Source organism: Rhinatrema bivittatum, chromosome 2 (genome assembly GCF_901001135.1).
Source record: "Rhinatrema bivittatum chromosome 2, aRhiBiv1.1, whole genome shotgun sequence".
Taxonomy (NCBI): domain Eukaryota; kingdom Metazoa; phylum Chordata; class Amphibia; order Gymnophiona; family Rhinatrematidae; genus Rhinatrema; species Rhinatrema bivittatum.
Window position 1 is genome coordinate 669,346,047 of NC_042616.1, and position 22,086 is coordinate 669,368,132.

Consider the following 22,086-nt stretch of genomic DNA (forward strand, 5'->3'; position numbering starts at 1 on the left):
GCCCTTCTCCCCTTAGAAGTAGCCATTTATCTAGGTAAATGGCTTTTGAAAACTGCCCCTTAAAAGAAACTGCTTATAACTTTATAAAAATAAAGTATTTTTATGACATTTCTGTGTCTAGTTAATTTATTTGGTTCTTTGTTAGAGAAAAAGGATCTTAGTGATTGCAACTAGGCAGAAAGGAGTGGAAGGGATCTGAGAACAGGAAGAGAGGAGATCACAGAGTTGGGAAATGAAGAAGAAATCTTAAACATAAGAAGAAATCTTAAACATAAGAACTTACATAGAAGAACACAAAATTCTATTCCCTAATCAATTCGGTTTCAGAAAAGCTTCAAGCACAGAATCCCTTCTAATCTCACTGACTGACTACATTATACTGGGCCTCGACAAAGGACAGGCCTTCCTACTGATTTTATTGGATCTATCGGCAGCTTTCGATACTGTTAACCACGCCATATTACTAAAGCAACTGGCGAACATCGGTATTGCAGGATCAGCACTAACATGGTTCAAGACATTCTTAGAAAACAGAGGTTTCAAAGTTAAAATCCACAACAAAGAATCCCCAGATACCCATCTTCACAAGGAGTTCCTCAGGGTTCCTCTCTCTCACCAACACTTTTCAACTTATACCTTCTCCCGCTTTGCCAACTGCTAAACAAATTGAACCTAAAACACTTCATATTCGCCGACGATGTCCAGATTGTGATCCCCATCAAAGAATCCATCACTAAAGCTCTAGAACTTTGGGAAAACTGTTTTCAAGAAATTAACGATCTCTTATCCAGCTTAAATCTTATTCTAAACCAATCAAAAAGCGAATTCATGCTAATCTCTCCAGATAATTGCAAAATCACTACAAACCCGCCAGCCAACTTGCAAATTTCAAAAGTAAGAGATTTAGGAGTTTCTATAGACAACCGGCTAAATTTAAAATCGTTTATCAACCAAACAACCAAAGACTGCTTCCACAAACTGCACGTATTAAAAAGAATAAAACCCCTATTTCATTTCCATGATTATAGAACAGTGCTCCAAGCAATAATATTTGCGAAAATTGATTACTGCAACTCTATCCTTCTAGGCCTCCCATCATCCCACACTAAACCTCTCCAAATGATACAGAACACGGCAGCAAGAATTCTTACAAACAAAAGGAGAAGAGATCACATTACACCAGTCCTCAAAGACCTTCACTGGTTACCAATCCACTACAGAATAATTCATAAGTCCCTCACCACAATCTACAAAAATATCCATGGACTGGCTCCACTCCATCTACAAATAGCTCTCAAAAAACATTCCTCCAACAGACCCATCAGAGAAGCATATAGAGAATATCTACAAGTACCTCACAACAATACCACCCAACATATAACATTGAGAGATCGGGCCTTCTCCACAGCATGTCCCCCACTATGGAACTCAATCCCCTTAGAATTACGACAGGAACCATGTCTTCCAACCTTCAGGAAGAGACTTAAAACATGGCTGTTCATGAAAGCATTTCCGGACCCTTAATGATTCACTTCCATCAAATGCAGCAACACTGAGCATCTTCTATTAAACTGAAACAGACAATACCAACCAATCACTACAATGTTTTACTTCTTGTTAAACTTTTTATCTCTCCTCTAACTCTAATCCCAGTTAGAATAACCCCTGTTTTATTGTAACTTTTTCTTCTACGCACTTGTTATACTTTTGTAATGTATACTCTTACGTTTTAGCTATGTACGTTATAATGTATTGCTCACCCCTTGTTTTATGTAAACCGACATGATACGAACTGCCGTGAATGCCGGAATAGAAAAACACAAATAAATAAATAAAAAAAATAAACAGTACGGGGTTAAGGGATAAAGGATGGAGGACAGAGGTACAGAAGGAGGAGAGGATGGGAGATTCAGGGAAGAGAAGGAAAACATGTTTGCTTACCGTAAATGGTGTTTTCCATAGATAGCAGAATGAATTAGCCATTACATGTGTGGTGATATTATCCAGAGGCACCAAATGGCTTTCTCTCCAAGCTGTACAGTTTTGAGCTCTACTGAGCATGTGCAGGAGTTCCCACGTGAGTTTTGCCTCATGAGCCTCGTCTGTAAGTAACAGAGGCTTTGTAGTCGATTATTCAGGGTGGTGGGCAGGTATGCCATGGCTATTTCATCCTGCTATCTATGGAAAACATAATTTATGGTAAGCAAATATGCTTTTTTACATTGATAAACAGGCTGAATTATCCATTACATGGGGGGAATCCTAAGCTGAGGGTTTCAGTGGAACAATTACTTAGTAAGCTACCCAGACTCCACCATTGAGTCCGGGTAGCTTACTTAGAACAGATTTCACAAAACTGCTTGTCTAAATCTACTGTCAGTCTTTGAAATGTTATCAAGACCGTAATGGGACATGAATGTGTGGACTGAAGACCATGTCACAGCTTTACTGATTTCTTCAATGGGTACTTCTTGGAGAAGAGCAACAGAGGAAGCCATAGATTATACCCGATAAGCTTGACGTCCTGCTAAGTCATAGTAACATGGTGATGATGGCAGAAAAGGACCAAGTGGTCCATCCAGTCTGCCTAGCAAGCTTCTTAAGGTAGTATCTGCGTGCTGTTCAGGTTACCCTCATGTTACTCTTAAGGGTAGCAATTGCTACTCCATGCAGTTATCCCCAACCCTTATGACAACCCATAAAATCTTACTGCTAGCAACACTTTTTTTTTAATTTAATCTTTATTCAATTTTCAAAATTTTAACAAAGTATATTCTTTGTAACAGATAATATGGTGTCATGTACATCAGAAACACTTTTTATAAAGAAAAAGATAGTAGAAACAAACAGGTAAAGACAACCCTTTAGACCTCAAGCAATAGGGGATTTTTCATGTCAATTTAGGAGAACTTATAGGAAATAATAAAAAATGGAAAAAGCACAAACTAAAATACTACTACTTATTACAATTATGATGATCTTATAAATTAGACCTTGTTAACTTGTAACAAAACTCTTTGGGATTCTAAGAAACTTTTCAATTGTTGAAACTGAAAAAATACATAGCTATCCTTATCTTTTTTAATCACACATTTACATGGGAATCTTAAATAGAATGTCATCCCTAAGGATAATGCTTCTTAACGAAGTGCAAGAAAGCTTTTCCTTCTCTGTTGTGTGGTTTTTGTCATATCCGGAAAAATTCTTATTTTTTGGCCCATAAAGAGGATGTCTATTTTCTTAAAGTATGTTCGCATAACATCACTTGACTCCTTTTCAGTAAAAAAGGAGATAAGCAAGGTAGCTCTTTCCACAATTTCATAGGACGAAGTTGAGGTTTCTAGGGCACTTCTTGTCTTTGTGGACTAGCCCTAGTAGGAAGGAAATATACTTTGTCTAAGGGGGGAACTGTTTCTACTGAATAACCCAAAACCTCTAGGAAATATCTTTTTAAAGTAACTTGTGGAATTTCTCCCATTACCCTAAGAAAGTTCAATAAACGAAGATTTAAATGTCTTAGGGCATTTTCAATAACCTCTACTTTCCTATTTTAGTGAATTACAATCCTGTATTATAGTTGATTGTACAACCTTTACCTGTTGAAGTTCACTCTCTACATTATGAAATTTTCCCATCATTTCTTGACAATTTTTTACACAGTTGTTATTCATTTTTCTAGTTGTTTGGATAGTAAATCAATTTTTAGTGAGCATTCTGAAAAGGATCTCACCATTATTGAGTTCTGTTCCCAAAGAGAGTCTAAGGTAACCATCTCCGGTTTCTTTGATGGTACATTTGAGCAGGGAAGATTCAGGGATTGCTAGCAACACTTTTACTGACAATTCTTTGGAGGATGGATGGAGGGTGGCCTCCCCGCCAGCGAGCGGGGAGGCCACCCTCCATCCTGGGCCCCCGCAAGAAGTGAACACCATCTTAAATAATAAAAAAGAAACAGAACTATCATCAGGAGGTGAGGGGAAATGGGTGACTGCGATGTGTGACCATGCCCCTCCCCCGACGTCAACTCTTTGTGCTTCATTTACTATTTTTTCTTTTATGTTTTCTGTTAAGTAACCTTTTTTCAAGTTCCTACCTTATGCCTTTGTTAACAATTTTATTATAAATGTTCTCTGTATTTGACTATGGAAATATTTTTTCCTGCTTTTTCTGTTTTATGTAAACCGGTATGATTTGCATTTTAATGTAAGAATGTCGGTATATAAAAATTCTAAATAAATAAATAAATAAATAAATTTAGACAGTGCTACTTGACATGCTTTACTTACGGACTTGGCCATAGAAGCAGTCCTGTATTTTTTCCCATATGTCTGCAAATCAGTACCCCAGACTGTAAAAGTCAGGGCTCATGTGGTTGTCTCTGAATCCAATTCCTCTTTCCCATCACCCCCTTCCCTCCTCAGTCAAAGCAGACAGCGATGTTGTGGTTGCATCAAAAGCATCAAGGCTTATTAGTTAAGGGTAGTAATCCCATGCCTTCTGTTAAGGGTAATAACTGCTGCTCTATGCAGATTACCCCCATGCTTATCAGTTCCCCAGACCGTAAAAGTCGGGGTTCCTCATTGGTTGCTGTCTGAATCCAATTCCCCTTTTCCCTTTGCCAATGAAGTAGAGAGCAATGCTGCAGTTGCATCAAAAGCATTAAGGCTTATTGGTTAAGGGTAGTAACCACTGCAACAAGAAGTTACCCCATGCACTCTTTTCTTCATTTCCATCCTCTAGCATTTAGGGAACCACAGTATTACCATTTGAACTCTTTGACTGTTTTTATCTTCACCACCTCCTGGGGAACATCATTCCAGGCATACACCACCCTCTCCCTGAAGATTTCATGGCTCCTTTTCGAAGATGGGGGGTGGAGTCAAGATGACAGCCAAATGAGAAGTGGGAGAAGGTTGCTCCGTTGACTGTTTTCTTAGAATATTGGATTTCCCTTGCTAAAGGTCTTAAAAAAATGTCACATACCAAACGTAAAGCCCGGCTTCGAGAGAGCCAGGCAGTTTCCGAAACTCCTGATGCAAGGCAAACTACAATTCAAACTTTCTTCACCTCGACGCCGAAGGAGCCAGGATTGAGTGCTGCGCTGGACAGAGACGCAGAACGATCATCTCAGCCACTGGCAGATGAAATCTCGCTGAGTACCGGCGCACCAGAGACGCCGTCCCCACCCCAGCGTGTAAGAGAGATATGGGAAATTGCACCAACAAGCCCCCCGGATAGCCTTGCGGAGCCTGGAGGCCAGAAGAAGAACAAACCTGGAGGAGTACGTCAATTGGGATTATATTTACCTTTAATGTCGGGAGATATCAATCCTGTGACTCTGACGCTGGAATCTGAACGGGACACTGTAGCTGAAGCCACGCAAGGGTTGAGTCTAAACAAGTATTAACCTCCTTTCTTGTAAAACCCGTGGTAATAACTATGGACTCGATATGGGAAGCACTGGTAGCTATTGAAGTAGTGATTAATTTATCTAAAACATGCCTGGAGTAAAAAAAATGTAGTACTGAGAATGAAAAAAGGATTGATGATCAGGAAAAGAAATTACAAGAAATGGAAAGGAAAATTAAAGTGATCGAAGATTATCAGCAGCACACTATTCAACATGAGACTGCAAAATAAGAAGATAGAAAATATAGAGAACACACTTTGAAGTTTAAACATAAGCATTCTCAATTTCCCGGTCATTACCCAGATTTCAGCGATTGAAATGTTCAAGAAGTACTTAAATGTAATTTTGAAAATACCTATGGAGGCTTTACATTTAATCTCTAAGGCCTACTACCTGCCACAGAAAAAAAGGGAAGGTGACCAAGAGAATTTGGAACCACAATTACAGCTAAATGTTACCGAGTTATTGGAGTTGTCACATGAGGATATTGTTACAACAAGAGGAGTGTTATTTGTGACTTTTGCCTTCATTACTGAAAAAAACAACATATTGAGATTTTTCTTTCGTAGTAGATCTGAAATGTATTATGGCCAAAAAGTGTGGCTATTTCCTGATATTACCCAGGTAACACAGGAGAGAAGGAAAAATTCTATAGAAATGAGAGAGTAGAAGCTCTGAATGTAAGTTCAAAATTTGCTCTTCGTTACCCCTGTAAATGCATAGTTAAATATCTTAACTCAGTATATGTATTTTTAGAACCGTCACAGCTTCGTTTCTTTTTAGACTCGCACCCCAATGTGACTTAGTCAGAACAGATGGCATGTATTAAGCTCGTTCATTCGGCCGCCGTCTTTTCTTTTTTCTTATTTGCTTAATTTGATTTTCGCTCCTAAGATTTTTCTGTATCCACCCTCACCCAATTTCTTATTATTATAGAGTGGTTTAGAAGATATTATTACCTGTACTTTGTTTTGAATTGAAACAATTTCAATGTAAACCACCTAATATTTCATTCACAATGGTTTATTTGTGTAAAACTTAAAATGCAATAAAAAAAAAAAAAATCACTTTTCATTCTCTCTACTCCTTCAGGCATGTTCGCTCTGTTGTAGATCTTAGTATCATCCTCAAATAGACAAACTTTACCTTCTATTCCTTCTGCAATGTCGCTCACAAAGATACTGAAAAAAACTGGTCCCACTTAACATGGTTCTCTCTTCAAAGTAGGTTCCATTTACCATTGCACACTGTCTCCTAACAGTCAGTTGGTAATCCATGTCCCCACCACCTTAGTGATCACTCCCAAGCTTCTCATTTTATTCACAAGCCTCCTATGTGGTACCATATCAAAAGCTTCACTGAAATCCAAATAGATCACATTGAGCACTCTTCCTTGATCCAATTCTCTAGTGAAGCAATCAAAATAAATCGTAGAGCATATAGAAAGACATGGTTTAATACAACACAGTCAACATGGATTTACCCAAGGGAAATCTTGCCTAACAAATCTGCTTCATTTTTTTGAAGGGGTTAATAAACATGTGGATAAAGGTGAACCGGTAGATATAGTGTATTTGGATTTTCAGAAGGCGTTTGACAAAGTCCCTCATGAGAGGCTTCTAAGAAAACTAAAAAAGTCATGGGATGGGAGGCAATGTCCTTTCGTGGATTACAAACTGGTTAAAAGACAGGAAACAGAGAGTAGGATTAAATGGTTAATTTTCTCAGTGGAAAAGGGTAAACAGTGGAGTGCCTCAGGGATCCGTACTTGGACCGGTGCTTTTCAATATATATATATAAATGATCTGGAAAGGAATACGATGAGTGAGGTTATCAAATTTGCGGATGATACAAAATTATTCAGAATAGTTAAATCACAAGCGGATTGTGATACATTACAGGAAGACCTTGCAAGACTGGAAGATTGAGCATCCAAATGGCAGATGAAATTTAATGTGGACAAGTGCAAGGTGTTGCATATAGGGAAAAATAGCCCTTGCTGTAGTTACACGATGTTAGGTTCCATATTAGGAGCTACCACCCAGGAAAAAGATCTAAGCATCATAGTGGATAATACTTTAAAATCGTCGGCTCAGTGTGCTGCAGCAGTCAAAAAAGCAAACAGAATGTTATGAATTATTAGGAAGGGAATGGTTAATAAAACAGAAAATGTCATAATGCCTCTATATCACTCCATGGTGAGACCGCACCTGGAATACTGTGTACAATTCTGGTCGCCACATCTCAAAAAAGATACAGTTGAGATGGAGAAGGTACAAAGAAGGGCAACCAAAATGATAAAGAGGAAGGAACAGCTCCCCTAAGAGGAAAGGCTGAAGAGGTTAGGGTTGTTCAGCTTGGAGAAGAGACGGCTGAGGGGGGATATGATAGAGGTCTTTAAGATCATGAGAGGTCTTGAACGAGTGGATATGAATCGGTTATTTACACTTTCGAATAATAGAAGGACTAGGGGGCATTCCAAGAAGTTAGCAAGTAGCACATGTAAGACTAATCGGAGAAAATTCTTTTTCACTCAACGTACAATAAAGCTCTGGAATTTGTTGCCAGAGGATGTGGTTAGTGCAGTTAGCGTAGCTGGGTTCAAAAAAGGTTTGGATACGTTCTTGGAGGAGAAGTCCATTAACGGCTATTAATCAAATTTACTTAGGGAATAGCCACTGCTATTAATTGCATCAGTGGCCTGGGATCTTCTTAGTGTTTGGGTAATTGCCAGGTTCTTGTGGCCTGGTTTGGCCTCTGTTGGAAACAGGATGCTGGGCTTGATGGACCCTTGGTCTGACCCAGCATGGCAATTTCTTATGTTCTTAGATTTGTCTGACAAGTCCTTCCCCTGGTGATTTCATTCTACCTCATGTCCAGCAACTTACCAGATTGTAGATAGTTCACTATCCTTTCTTGGAGCATAGTTCCCATTAATTTTCCTACCACAGAGGTGAGGCTACCTGGCCTGTAGTTTCCAGCCTCCTCTCTGCTACCACTCTTATGAAGTGGGATCACAACCGCTCTTCTCGAATCATGCAGCACCACTCCATTTTCTGGGGATCTATTAAACAGGTCTTTCAGCGGATCCCCCCAGGGCATCTCTGAGCTCCAGGAGTATCTTGGGATTTACCTCATCTGGCCCCATGGCCTAGTTCACTTTCAGTTTTCCTAGCTCTTTGCATAAATTCTCTTTTGTAAAAGGAGTTGTGTCTACCCCATTCCCTTCTATGGTCTTGTCAACCAGCAACAATCTTTCTCCAGGGTCTTTAGTGAACACCAAACTGAAGTATGTGTTTAATATTTCTGCCATTTCTTCACTTGTCTCTACACATTGCTCCTAGACACCTTTCAATTTCACTATACCACTTCAGGCTTTCCTTTTTTCTCTGATATATCATCTTTAGTTAGAAGAGCAGGGTCTGACCCCAGGGTGTAGGAGGACTGCTGGAAAGCTTGATGAGATATGCATATTAAACTTGTCTGGGTCATGCTGGCACTATGAGGTTCAGGTTGGCATGATCTTAAAGAACCTTCTGTACTTTTTGGAAATGAGAGATACTGGAGGAAAAGAGTACATGTGGCTTTGGCTCCAATTGAGACGGAAAGCATCTTGGGCTAGTCTGGGATCACTTGGAACAAAATTAATTTAGTTTTGTGTTTTTCTGTTATGCAAACAAGTCCACTGTTGGTAGACTGCAGAAGTCGAACAGTTTGCTACTGACTGCTGCAGAGGCCATTCATGAGTTCAAAATACTCTGCTGAGACAATCTGCTAGGATGTTGGAGACACTTGGCAAATAAGTTGCCTGCAGGTTTGCTTGATGTTGTTCTGCCCAGCACCAGATTTTTAGCACTTCCCAGAAGAGAATGCACAATCCTGTTCCTCCCTGTTTGTTGACTTAGAACATGGCCACCTGACTATTGTTACGCCCGGTCACAGATAGCTGCGACCACTTCTCCTCACCTTTCTTCACTTCCCTGACTCCGTGGGGTAGACTGGCAGCCTCCGCTAGCTACCTACGACCTTGCCTATCACTTCCAGGCCTCCCAGGTCGGCATGGATGCCGTCGACCGCCATCTTGCCATCAAGGCTTTCTAGGTGTGCGCGCATGCACACAGACCAGTCTTATCCACGTCACGGCGGGAACCTTGGGGGCGTCCCTTCCAGATGAACACCTGTAACAGGTGTTCTTAGGACAGCAGGATGTTAGTCCTCACACATAGTGACATCATCGGATGGAGCCCAGCATGGAACTTTGATCTCAAAGAATCTAGAGCTTTCAGCATGCCCTACTGAGCATGTGCAGCTGTAGTCATCACCCTGCACCCTAGGCAGAGTTCCTCATGCCATGATATAGCTAATACATAGAGAAACTAACTCCCAGGAGAGGTGGGAGGGTATTGTTAGGAGAACACTTGTTACAGGTAAGCAACTCTGCTTTCTCCTAGGACAAGCAGGATGGTAGTCCTCACACACGGATGAATCCCTATCTCTAGGCTGTCCGAGCAGGACAAAGTAGAAACCACACAGTGCTGGGGCACTACCTCCCTCCTTTGCCTGACAGGCCACCCACCAGGGGTGCAGGCTGGAGAAGAGTTGGGTTCTAAAAGAAAGCCATAGAAAAGACTGAGACACAAACCCTTATGCGTAGCAGGAATGCCTGAGGCAGAGGAGTGATGCAAGTATAAGCAGAAGCAAACTCCATATCACGGAAAACAGTATAGCAGGGTGCCTGATAAGGAAACCCTGACAAAAACAATGGATCTAGATCTTCCTGGATACAAGAAAGACCCAGAGATGTAAACAAGAAAAAGACTCTTGAACAAAAACTGCAGAGTTTCCTTCGGAGTGAAAAAACAACCGAAAAACAAACTGGGGCCGAGAGCCCTCCTGAAATAAACTGCTGTCCACTGACATCCAAAGGATCAAATATATCTGGAGAAGAGTGCCTAGGTTTGGCTCATAGGCCGAATGGGCAGAAGAAACCCATGCAATGCTTGGAAGAACAAGCAGTAAACCACGTCAGGGCCTGGGACAGACACTGGGTGCTGAAGCATCAGACCTAGCTGATCGCGCAGGATAGCATTAAGGATTTCAGGGGATGAGGGACAATCCCCAAAACAGACCTGTAGCCCAAAACTCCGAGCAGAGACATGAGATAGGCCTGAAGCTCACTCAAGAGCACCTGTCAGAACAAGTTCATCTATCCAGGATCACAAGGGGAGCAGGAAAGCCTTTTGGGCAACTTCGAGAAGGAGAAAAACTAAGGCAGTGTTGGCCAGAGAATGGTGAAAATAAGTGGAAAAAACGTGATGTATCCTTCCCTGCAGGTATACAGAGATATACCACAGACTCCTTAGCTTTACCTCCCCTCCCAACAATCCAATCAGAAGTCAGAAGGCATGAAGAATACAAGAAGGCAGCGTGGTGGACTGCTGGGGCAAGCACAAGTCGTCAGGTTGTCTATCAACCCCAAGCGAACAACTCGCTGCCAAAACCAGCAGGGAGCAACCCACTGAGCTAGAGCCCTTCTTGAACAGCGGAAACTGAGAGCAATTGCCCCAGGGGAGAAATCCCGAAGGCACCACTAGGAGATGGGAAGCCGAGGAGTCCCATGCAAACCTGGGTAGAATATGATTTCATTACCAGCCTGGAAACCCAAAAGGCATCAGGGCAGACCCAGGGTGATCTCGGAACAGAGTACCAAGCACCCGACTGAAGTATCAGTACCTCAGCCATAAGTGCATATACTTCCCATCCTAAGGGAACACGTAGCCCAGCAATGGACAACGTTGCATGACCCAGGACTCCACTGTCTGCAGACAGGGTGATCCTGAAAAAAGGGGGAAGAGTAGCTTGCACGCAACTGCGAGCAGAGAGCAGTGCCTCTGTTGCAGGGTACTCAACCCCCAACTCCCTCAGCCATAGACATGGCAAAAGGGTGAAAGGCACGATCACCCAGGTGATGGACTGAAATACTCCTCATAGAGGAGGGTCCCACAAGCAAGAATGACTGATAATAGCGATCCTTAAGGAAGATACCCACAGAGTCCAGCAGTGTTATTATTTATGAGAGTTGTGGGTGGATCCTTGGACCAGTGGCAGATGACCACGCCCCCGGGGGAAGATTCCGAGAGGGACCACCGGTCAGGCTCAGAGTTAGGAGACAGACACACACTAGTTCTTTTATTAGACAGTATACTGAACCACCAGAGGTGGCAGTAGTGAGCTGGAATGCCCGGCTGGGCTGTAGTCCCTCAGATACTGGAACAGCAATCCCTGGAGGCTGAGCTGTAGAGAAACTGAAATATAGTGAGTAGGCAGGATATGCAGAGTTCATGGACAGAACCTGATGGTAACACTCACACAATGTCTCATAGAAGCCCAGGAGCTGGAATGAAGTAGGCCCTCAAGGAGCAAGTACCTGGTTCCAGGGAAAGCTCTGAGAGAGTGATAGTAACTCACAGATGTAGTACGCAGTGATGACTTCCAGGCAGAAGTGAATTCAAAGAAGTCCGGGAACGAGGGCCCTCGAGGAGCGAGTACCTGTTCCAGACTGCAATCTACATAGTAAGAGAGAACGAGGCCCCCGAGGAGCGGGTACCCCTGGTTAGTCCGAGGAGGCAGAGTAGAGTAGTGTAGATAGAACGAATCCATATCCTTGCTAACTCGCGTTGTTAGCAATTCAGAGACCTTTAAATATCTGAAGCGGATGGCGTCATCTCAGGGGGACGCCCCTGAGGTTCGCGCCACTTCTGGTACTTGAGGCGGGGCCGCGCTGCATGTGCGCCCTTAGGCATCAGGTCAACATGGCGGATTGCAGCGTCGGGCCAGTCCGGGGACGCCGGACGAGGACAGCCGAAAGACGCCGTGTCAGCCAGCCTTCCATCAACCCTGGACGGAGTCGCCAATGCGGTAAGGTGGATGGAGTGGAGACGTCGGGCAGCGATGGTCGCAACAAGCAGATATCAAAGTGACTCCCGAATAGGGGTAAACCTGGAGGGTCACCGGGGAGCCACACTGGACAGGTTCCCTCGTGGATAGACCTGCTGGGTCTTAGAACACCCAAGGGAGAGTGCTATACTCAACTATTCTTGGGGCTGGCACCAGTCAGAGCAGTGCCATCCCTTATCCGGGAAAAGAAACAGGGGACACCCCTTGAAGGGGTGCATAGTCGAATGTCCAGAGGGGAACCTGAAAGGGTTGCTCTGGAACCTAGTCGAATCTCCCAGAGGGGAGAGGGAAGCAGCGGGATTGGGGCCTCTCGATCCCAAAAGACCTAGGAATTTCCCAAAGGAAAGTTGAGGTACAAGCATTGATTGCTAAGGTGCTGAAGCGACCAACCTACCACAGGCAGCCAGCCTTGGAGAAGGGAGGTCGCCACTGCAATCCCCAAAAGACCCCAGCTAAAGACGGTCCAATGACCGTCGCTGCTACTCCCCAGCCCCAGCCTCCAAGGAGACGTGCTGATGCAGAGGATCGGGAACCTGGATCAGAGAAAAACCTTTCCACAAGGGGAGACGGACATGGTAGAGCTCGAAAGACACATTCCTCTGCTGAGAAAGGAGAGGACTCGCGAGCTACTCTCTCTATGTCCACTCTCCTCAGGATCCAACCAGAAATGCAGTCCTAGGTCAGTCCTGGGGCTGTGGAACACAACCTGTTGTGACCACCCAGAGGGAACCCCCACCCCCCCCCACACACACACACACACAAACGCCCAGGTGAAAGAGGGCAACTGGAAGCCCTCCATGCGAAAGCAAGTTGGGTGTAACTCATGCTGTAGTAAACCCATCGAAGGATGGCGGCACACCTATGATCTTAAGCGCTGTGCTTGTGGGAGAAATCCCACACCCCAGCGAGGACCAAGAACCACCTGCCAGAGTTGGGGGCTACATGTTGCTCCATGACCAAGCATAGAATATGCAATGACATCTCCCCCGCCAGTGCTCCTCAGCACTATGCGGTAAGCACTGACACGAGGTTAAGACCATGACAAAAGATGGCAGAACCCTAGAATGTTTGACGACTGCACAAACGGAGAATGCCACCTACCAGCGTCCGAAGCACTTGGAATAGTTGCCTTAACTTTCCCAACCGCATAAGCTGTGCATCAATGTCACAGTAATTCCAGCAGAGCAGAGAAACAGTGTGACGACGGCATCCTCAGCACCACTGGTGGAGGGGATGCGATCTATGGCATAGACCCAGCACCACTGGTGGAGGGTGGAAGTCTATGGCATAGCCCCCTCCAGCACTTGATAATGCTTCAAGAGGCGGCCTCTCAAAATTGCGCTGGAACTGGCTCACCTGTGAGTCCCGCAGGAAACAACAGCAGCGAAGTCCCTGGTGATCATGGGTGCTTATGGAGTACTGCGGATATGTCTTGCAATGTCAGACTGTAGCCACTGGTGCCCAGAGCAGTGACGGTACTCATATGGCCCATGGCACTTTCGCGCTCTCCAAAGCAAAGCCACCACCGGGCACCCAACGACTCTGCACCCAGGACCTTGACTGCGCTAAACCGAACTATAATTAGTTTGATGGTAAATAGCGCCATCCCCCGGGCGCCATAGGTGCCTACAGACATTGACCACCTGGAGGCCCCGACAGGTACTCGCCCAAAGGTGGCTGCAGGGAGAGGCCCTGCAGCCCACCCACAGGTCACTGTTGCCAAAAAGAACGGCAGTTATTTATTTATTTGACATTTTTTATATATTCGTTGGGAACATCACTTCGGTTTACACAGAACATGAATGTAGCATAAAAGGCTTTACAGGGAACTGATATTTAAAACAAGTTAGAACTAAATTTAAACTAATTGTGATAAAGAATGACTAAATATTTACAGTATAAACAGTATCAAATATTTACAGTAAAATTGGTATAGCAATGGAGGGGAAGGCATTTCTGAGGTAGGTTTGGAGGAGAGGTGTGCTGAAGTGGGTCAGGTGAGGAGGAAGTTTGATAGGGAGGCATTTCTTCAAAAAGCTTAGCATAGTGAAAAGGATGGGAAGTTACGAGGAGTGGGGATAAGTGGAAGGGAAAGGGTGTATAGATTAGGATATACTGCGAGAAGGGAGTTAGAGAAGAGAAATTCAGGTATATGCCTGCTTGAATAGCCAGGTCTTTAGTTTCTGTTTAAACTTTTTTGGGCAGAGTTCTTGGCGTAGCTCAGCAGGCATGATATTCCATAGTGCAGGTCCTGCAATAGAACGTGCATGGTCATTGGTGGTAGAGAGTTTGGGTGACGGGGTATGTAGTGTTGCCAGGTATTGATTTCTGGTGGGTCTTGTGGAGGTGCGAAATAGTAAGGAGTCGTTGAACCATTGCATATTATGGTTGTGTAGGGATTTATGTATGATGGTAAGGGTCTTGTATAGGATCTGGGATGAGATTGGAAGTCAGTGAAGTTCCTTGAGGACAGGGGAGATATGTTCATTTTTGCGGGTACTAGTGAGGATGCGGGCAGCAGCATTTTGTAGCATTTGAAGTGGGTGGATTGTATTTTTGTGTAGGCCTATGAGGAGGGCATTACAGTAATCAATTTTTGAAAAGATGGTGGCTTGGAGTACTGTACGGAAATCGTTGAGCTGTAAAAGGGGTTTTAATTTTTTTAGGGTGTGAAGTTTGAAGAAGCACTCTTTTAGTGTGGAATTAATTAATTTTTTTAGATTAATTTGGTTGTCTAGTATAATGCCTAGGTCGCGTACATGTTATGAAAAGGAAATTGTGGGTGGGGCGTATAGAGAGGGGGGAGATTGATAGTGACGTTTTGTGGAGAGATGGTCATGAGTTCTGTTTTAGTTGCATTGAAGGCAAGGTTGATGTTAGTGAGTAGATTGTTGATTGAGAGGAGGGCAGTTTCCCATATATTAATGGCATTGGGTAGGGTGTGAGTCACAGGTATGAGGACTTGTACGTCGTCCACATATATAAAATGCGGAAGACCAAGTTCAGAGAGAGGGGTAGTAGGTATATGTTGAATAAGGTGGATGACAAAGAAGAGCCTTGCGGGACACCTTGTGTCAGGGTGATTGCTTTAGACTCACTCTTTCCTATTTTAACTTTGTATTGCCTATTGCTAAGGTAAGATTTGAACCAGCGAAGAGGGACTCCAGAGATGCCAATTTCACTGATGGTGTCAAAGGCGGAGGATATGCCTAGTAGAGCCAAGATGTACGAGTGTCCTTTGTCCAGGCCTTTAAGGAGGTAATCTGTTAGGGAAAGAAGGAGGGTTTCAGTGCTGTGATATTTACGGAATCCGTATTGGGATGAGAATAAAATATGATATTGGTCTAGGTAGTCGATTGACTGTTTTTTCTAGGATTTTTGCTATGAAGGGTAAGTTAGAGATAGGACGATAATTGGCGGGGTCAGCAGGGTCAAGTTTGGGTTTCTTTAATATGGGTTTAACTATCGCTTGTTTAAGAGAGTTTGGGATTGTGCCAAGTGTCATAGATCTGCCAAGTGTCATAGATCTGTTTATAATGTCGGCTATAGGTTGGGCTATTATATTAGGGATGGACAGGAGGGTTTTGGTGGGGATTGTGTCTGAGGGGTGTGAGGATGGTCTCATTTTCTTAATAATAGATTATATTTCGGAAGCAGCAGTGGTCTCAAAGGTATTTAGTTCCATGGAAGGGTTTTTTGGGAGGGTTCTGGTGGGTGAAACGGTTGATGGAAAGCATGGGTGTCGATGCTGCAAGCTCAATGGCCTCACAAGCATTATGGCTGATGAGAGCCTCGTTAGTGCCCATTAACAATGATGGTATGTGAATCCTGGCAGGGCCTCCAATACTGGGATCGTCTACTGAAGGGACAGCTCCTAGCTTCTCAGTGCTCCATAGTGGACACCACCCTGGAACCTTGAGGGCACCGGACCACTGTGTAGAGATGCACCAGTGCACCAAGGTGCCTCAAGTAGATGGTTACCCCTGCGATCAATCCATAAGAGGCCAAATACCTTTGCTACCTGAGGGCAGGGTCACGCAGGGGCTTCAGAGAGCCCCAGCGGTTGATGGCCTCAGGAGCGACAAGGGTGCTCAATGGCGAACCCGGTGCCTGGTTGATGGAGCTTGATGTAGTTGAGGCGGTAATGAGAGGTGGCCCGAAAGCCTCTATGGTGGCCCCACACCTCAATGGCCTTGAAGGCATCAATGGTATTGGGGCAGCACTGGGGGTCCGCGGCATCAAGGGTACTTTTCTCGATAGCATCGAGGGCTGCCGCAGAATTGATTCTACACACATCGACAGCATCGAGGGCCTGCCACCACTCTGACCTCAGCAACCCCGAGGGTGGCCATGCATGCACCTTGATGGAACAAGAGCGATCGGTCGCATTGAGACACGCAGGCATCAAAAGCACCATGGGCAACGTGGGCACAGCAGCACTGATGGTACCATGGTCACCACAGAGTCGAGTGCACCAAGGGCACCGTGGTGAGTGCATTAAAGGCACCGTGGCATTGAGTGCATCGAGGGCACGAGTGCGCTGCACCACGGCACTGATGGCGGTGCATACTCAAGGCATCAGCGGCATCGAGGGTGTCGACTTGCACTGTACTCCACCCCCTTGATGCCCAAGCTGGTGCAGCAAGACTCCAGTTCCACCAATGCCGATGGCACAGAAGGCCACAAAGGCATTGTGGGTGGTCATTCATCTCGATGGCAATGAGGGTGACCCTGGACCTCAAAGGCATCAAGGGTGACCATGGTACCCAAAGATGGGCCCAGTCCCTGACATAGTCCCAACATTGATGCGTCGGACGAATGGTGCACTGGTCACAGCTGTGCACGGGCAACTGTTCATAGGCATGGCACAAAGGTGCGGCAGCAAGCTGCTAGTCCAGGCTCCGCTCAACCTCTCTCCCAGGGAGACAGCATTGCCAAGGTTGGCAAGTAGGAGGGGAGGCAATGTCATCCAGGGCTCCCGCCCCTGGAGACTAATTCCTTGAGATGTGGGGAGGAAGTCTCCCCCTCACAGGAACGGCATGGTCCTCGCTTCTTCCACCATCTGAATCCATCGATGCTGATCGATCGGTGAACTGCAATGGAACTCCAGCCTGGGTAGAATTCAGGCGAGTCCCCAGGCTCAGCGGCCTACACAGATCAACAACCAACTGCATAAGTCAGTCCTGTCAGCACCGTAAAAAAAGAGAAAAAACAAATAGAGCAAAGAGAGAACACTGATACAAAAACTGCAAGAGCAGAGGTTGTTTTTTTTTTTTTGGGGGGGGGGGGGGGGTTAAACAACAGATTCTGCCAGACTTCACAGGGACAAGCCCATCATGTGGCCGGAAGACAGTTGGAAAGAAGAATAAAACTACTTTAAGAGAAAAGGGAAGAAAACAGCTGCAACGCTAGAAAAAAATCACTTACAGAATCTGTGAGAAGAGAGCGCACAGTTTCCGCGACCACACCGCTCTGAGGAAATAAAAAGACTGAAGGACTTAGGGGCAGGGTGATGATTACAGCTGCACATACTCAGTAGGGCATGCTGAAAGCTCTAGATTCTTTGAGATCAAAGTATTGTGCCAGGATCTATCCGATGATGTCACCCATGTGTGAGGACTACCATCCTGCTTATCCTAGGAAAATATAAGCATTCATCCATGCTGCAACTTGGATAAAAAATGACTGAAGAGGCTTGTGAGGCAATGCCCACACAGGTACTCCAGCACATGCTCAGTAGAGCTCAAAGCTCTACAACTTGTAGAGACTCGACCATTCTGTGCAGCAAGATGTCACCCATATGTAATGACTAACTCAGGACTCCAGGTTGTCCCCTACTATAACCTTAATGTTACTGTCTCCATTTATCAGTATCAAGCCCAGTGTCACCTCACTATGAATGGGCTCCTCTTGTATGAATTCCAGTGTCACTCTAATTCTACTTGATCCTGTAGATGGCACTCTCCAATCCACATATGGTAGATGTAAGTCCCCCATTTACAGCACCTAATCTTTGTTTGTTATCTACCATGTCTATATCTACCTCTTCCCCGTGTGATTGCAGTCCATTTATTACATTTACATAGATTTTAGATCCCTTAGATTTTTTTAAGACAACCAACAGCAACTCAACTGTTTCTTTTTCACTTTGTAGCTTAATAACTTGTATTTTCTCCCCATCATATAAATTCCTTTAAAGGGCATGGCATTAAAGGGCAACTAATCCAAGAACTGAAACAGATAATGTTATTCATCATTCGGAAAAGAAAATAACCTTTTAACAAAAGTTATTGTTACCAAAATTCAGAGAGTGTGTTTTGCTCCCTCCTCATCAGCAAACTCTCTGCTGAGCCAACTTGAGGAAAGGGGTGGGGTTGATAAGTTGCATGATCCTGCAGCAGCTTCCTGACAGAAACAGTTGACTGATGGGTACCTCTCATTTCACTTTACTGCTTATATATCCCTAGGGGAGTATTTCAACTTAGACAGTTTATGAGCCACAAGGCAGAGGGGTTTCTTTAGCAACTGTGCATAATATATATTGGAAGTAGTATCATCATTTGTCTAGCATATACGAGATGCACATGGGACTTTAAAGAGACAAATAAGAGACAGTCCCTGCTTCTTTGAGTTAAAAAATCTAGTCCAGAAAAAAAACATACAGGCAAAAAACAAATAAGAGGCCATGGTAGGGGTGGCCAATATTGGGGATTAGAGATGGGAATAATTAAGGAAGGGGTAACTTTAATTGAGTAAAGATGCAAGGAATGAGGCTTGATAAGAGGTATGATACTCTCAATGCTGTGTGCAATGCTGCATTAATACAAATATATATGTAATGAATCACTCACCTATCTATGAAGCATGAACTACCAAGGCACCTGGAGTCTTTCCCCTGTAATTCTAGAACACAAGACAAAAAATGTTACATATAAAAGGGGCATTATTAGATAACCATATCATACTTCTGCTATCCTGCAAGGTCCGTTATAAAATTAAGTGTCAAACGTCTTATTTTAATGAGCGTGCATAGAACAGGAGAAAAACGTCACCACAATATCTTTTCCTGAACTCAGACATTTAAAGAAAATACAAAACAACATAAGAGATACCGTTCAAGGGAGATTTGCCCCGGAAAATATTTCCATTTAAAGAACCCCCTTGTTTTTAAAAGATTTATTTGCAACAATCCAGGAATTAGAGAAAATCCATTAAAAATAAAAGTCTACCCATCACCAAAGCCAGCCAGTGCCTTAGCTATCTCACCATTTTGGCACATAATATAATGTAATTTCAGTTTGGGACACACCTTTCTACTGGCAAACCAATATTCCACATGTGTTTACAATGTGGATTACTTATTTTTTTAATTTTTATATTCTGCTTTTCGGCACTTCAAAGCGGATTACATTCAGGTACTGTGGGTAATTCCCTATCCCCAGAAGGCTTATAATCTAAAGGGTCAATTTTAAAAGGAGCGCGCAGGCGTCCACGTGCGTGCGGTTCCTGGCGAGTGCACATGGACGCACCAATTTTATAACATGCGCGCATTGCTGGGTGCATTTTATAAAATCCGAACCCGCGTGCACATGCGAGCCCGGTTTTATATTGGTGCGCTCATGTGCGGGTGGGTGGCGACTCACACGCACACGGGGGGGGGGGGGGATTTTTTTTTTTAACAAACTCGTGCCGACGCAAGTAGGTCTTTCCCCAGTTCCCTCCGCCATCCGCTCCAATAAAGGAGCAGATGGGAAGGGAACTTCCTTAACCCCTAGCTAAACCCCCCCTAACTAACCTATTTTTTTTTTAATTTTAGAACTTACCTGCTCTCATGAGCAGCAGTAAGTTCCATGTGCCGACTCGCTGCCAGTGCATGCTGTCCTGGCCAGCCCCCCCCCGGCCCGCCCCTTTTCTGAAACCTGGCTCTTCCACACATACTAGGAGATATACATGTGGCCAGGCTGCTTTGAAAATGCACGCGGCCACGCAACATTTCTCCCGGTATTTGCGCGTCGGGGGTTTTAAAATTGACCCTTAAGTTTGTACATCTTCAAAATAAAAGGTTTTAATGTTTCCTTAAAGTGGAAATCAGTTTTAGACATTTTCTATGAAAAGGATTTAAAAAAAGAGATAGAGCAGTTTTCAAGCTAGTACATGAGAAAAAGCAGACAATCACTCAGCAGCACATGGTTCAGAGGACGTTAGAGCATCCTTATAGAGAGGTTCTAATAAAGACAAAATTCCAGGTGTATAAGTAAAGAACAGACTCAACTAAAGATTCCAAATTATCCCTGTCAACAGCTGGGACGGGTATATAAACAAACAAAAAACACAGTCTGAAATGTCTGTATGCAAATGCTAGAATTCTATAAAATAAGATGGGAGAGTTTGAATGCAAAGCACTGAAGGTAGACATAATTGCCATCTCAGCGACCTGATGAAAGGAGGATAACCAATGGGACAGTGTAATTCCAAGGAACAAATTATATTACAGTGATAGAGTGGATCAACTTGGTGGGATGTGGTGCTTTATGTTAAGGATAAACATTCTGCAGGAGACCAAATGCAATATGGAATCTTTATGGATAGAAATTCCATGTGTGATGGGGAAAGAGTATAGCAGTGGAGATAAACTACCATCCACCTGGAGCGAATGAACAGATGGTCAATGGAATGCTAACAAAAATTAGAGAAGCTAACAAATTTGGCAACAAAATAATAATGGGAGATTTCAATTATCCCAATATTGATTAGGTAAAAGTCATATCAGGATATGCTAGGAAGTTAATCTGTAGATGAAATAAATGGCTGCTTCCAGGAACCAATGAGAGGGGGAGCTGTCTTAGATCTAATCTTTAGTGGAATACAGAATTTGGTAAAAGAGGTAACAATAGAGGAGCCACTTGGCAATAGTGATAAAAACGTGATCAAATTTGACTAAACTGGAGGAAAAATATTAAGGAAAACTATTGTACTAGCATTTAATTTTCAAAAGGGAGACTTTGATAAAATGATAAAGGGGATGGAACAGCTCCCCTATGAGGAAAGGCTGAAGAGGTTAGGGTTGTTAAGCTTGAAGAAGAGACGGCTGAGGAGGGACATGATAGAGGTCTTTAAGATCATGAGAGGTCTTGAACGAGTAGATGTGAATCAGTTATTTACACTTTTGAATAATAGAAGGACTAGGGGGCATTCCATGAAGTTAACAAGTAGCACATTTAAGACTAATCGGAGAAAATTCTTTTTCACTCAACGCACAATAAAGCTCTGGAATTTGTTGCCAGAGGATGTGGTTGACGCTCTTCAGGGGTCAAACGACCATGATTGATTTGCATGGGCTCCTCAGGCGGCGGCGGAGCCGACAAGGCTTTCAAGGGGCTCGCTGTACTAGGTTGAGGAGTAGGAGCTCTGACAGCCCTTACCTCTTGATGACATTGGTGGAGACGGTAGTCAAGTCTACCGACCAGGAAGATTAGTTCTTCCAGAGAGAGAGAGGGATTTCATGAGCGGCCAGTTCACCCTTAAGGGCTGGAGATAGCCCTTCGAGGTAGAGCGCCCTTAAGCAGTCCTCCTGCCAACCAAGTTCAGTAGCGAGTGTTCTGAATTCTACTGTATACTCAGCAATGAGGTGTGATCCTTGTCGAAGGTGGAGTAGGTGGTGTCCGGCAACCGCTTGTCAGCCGGGGTCCTCGAAGGTCCTTCGGAAGATGGAGATGAAC

At 44.0% G+C, this 22,086-nt stretch overlaps 1 protein-coding gene across 2 annotated transcripts in view; it reads right to left on the reverse strand.

The window, feature by feature from the left end:
• Positions 1 to 22,086, reverse strand: part of C2H8orf89 (chromosome 2 C8orf89 homolog) — a 115,166-nt gene that overhangs the window by 60,361 nt on the left and 32,719 nt on the right. For both annotated transcript variants that reach the window (XM_029591474.1, XM_029591473.1), the window contains exon 2: positions 19,219 to 19,270. In XM_029591474.1, the coding sequence (XP_029447334.1) occupies positions 19,219 to 19,270 (52 nt within the window). The remainder of the gene's footprint in view (positions 1 to 19,218; positions 19,271 to 22,086) is intronic.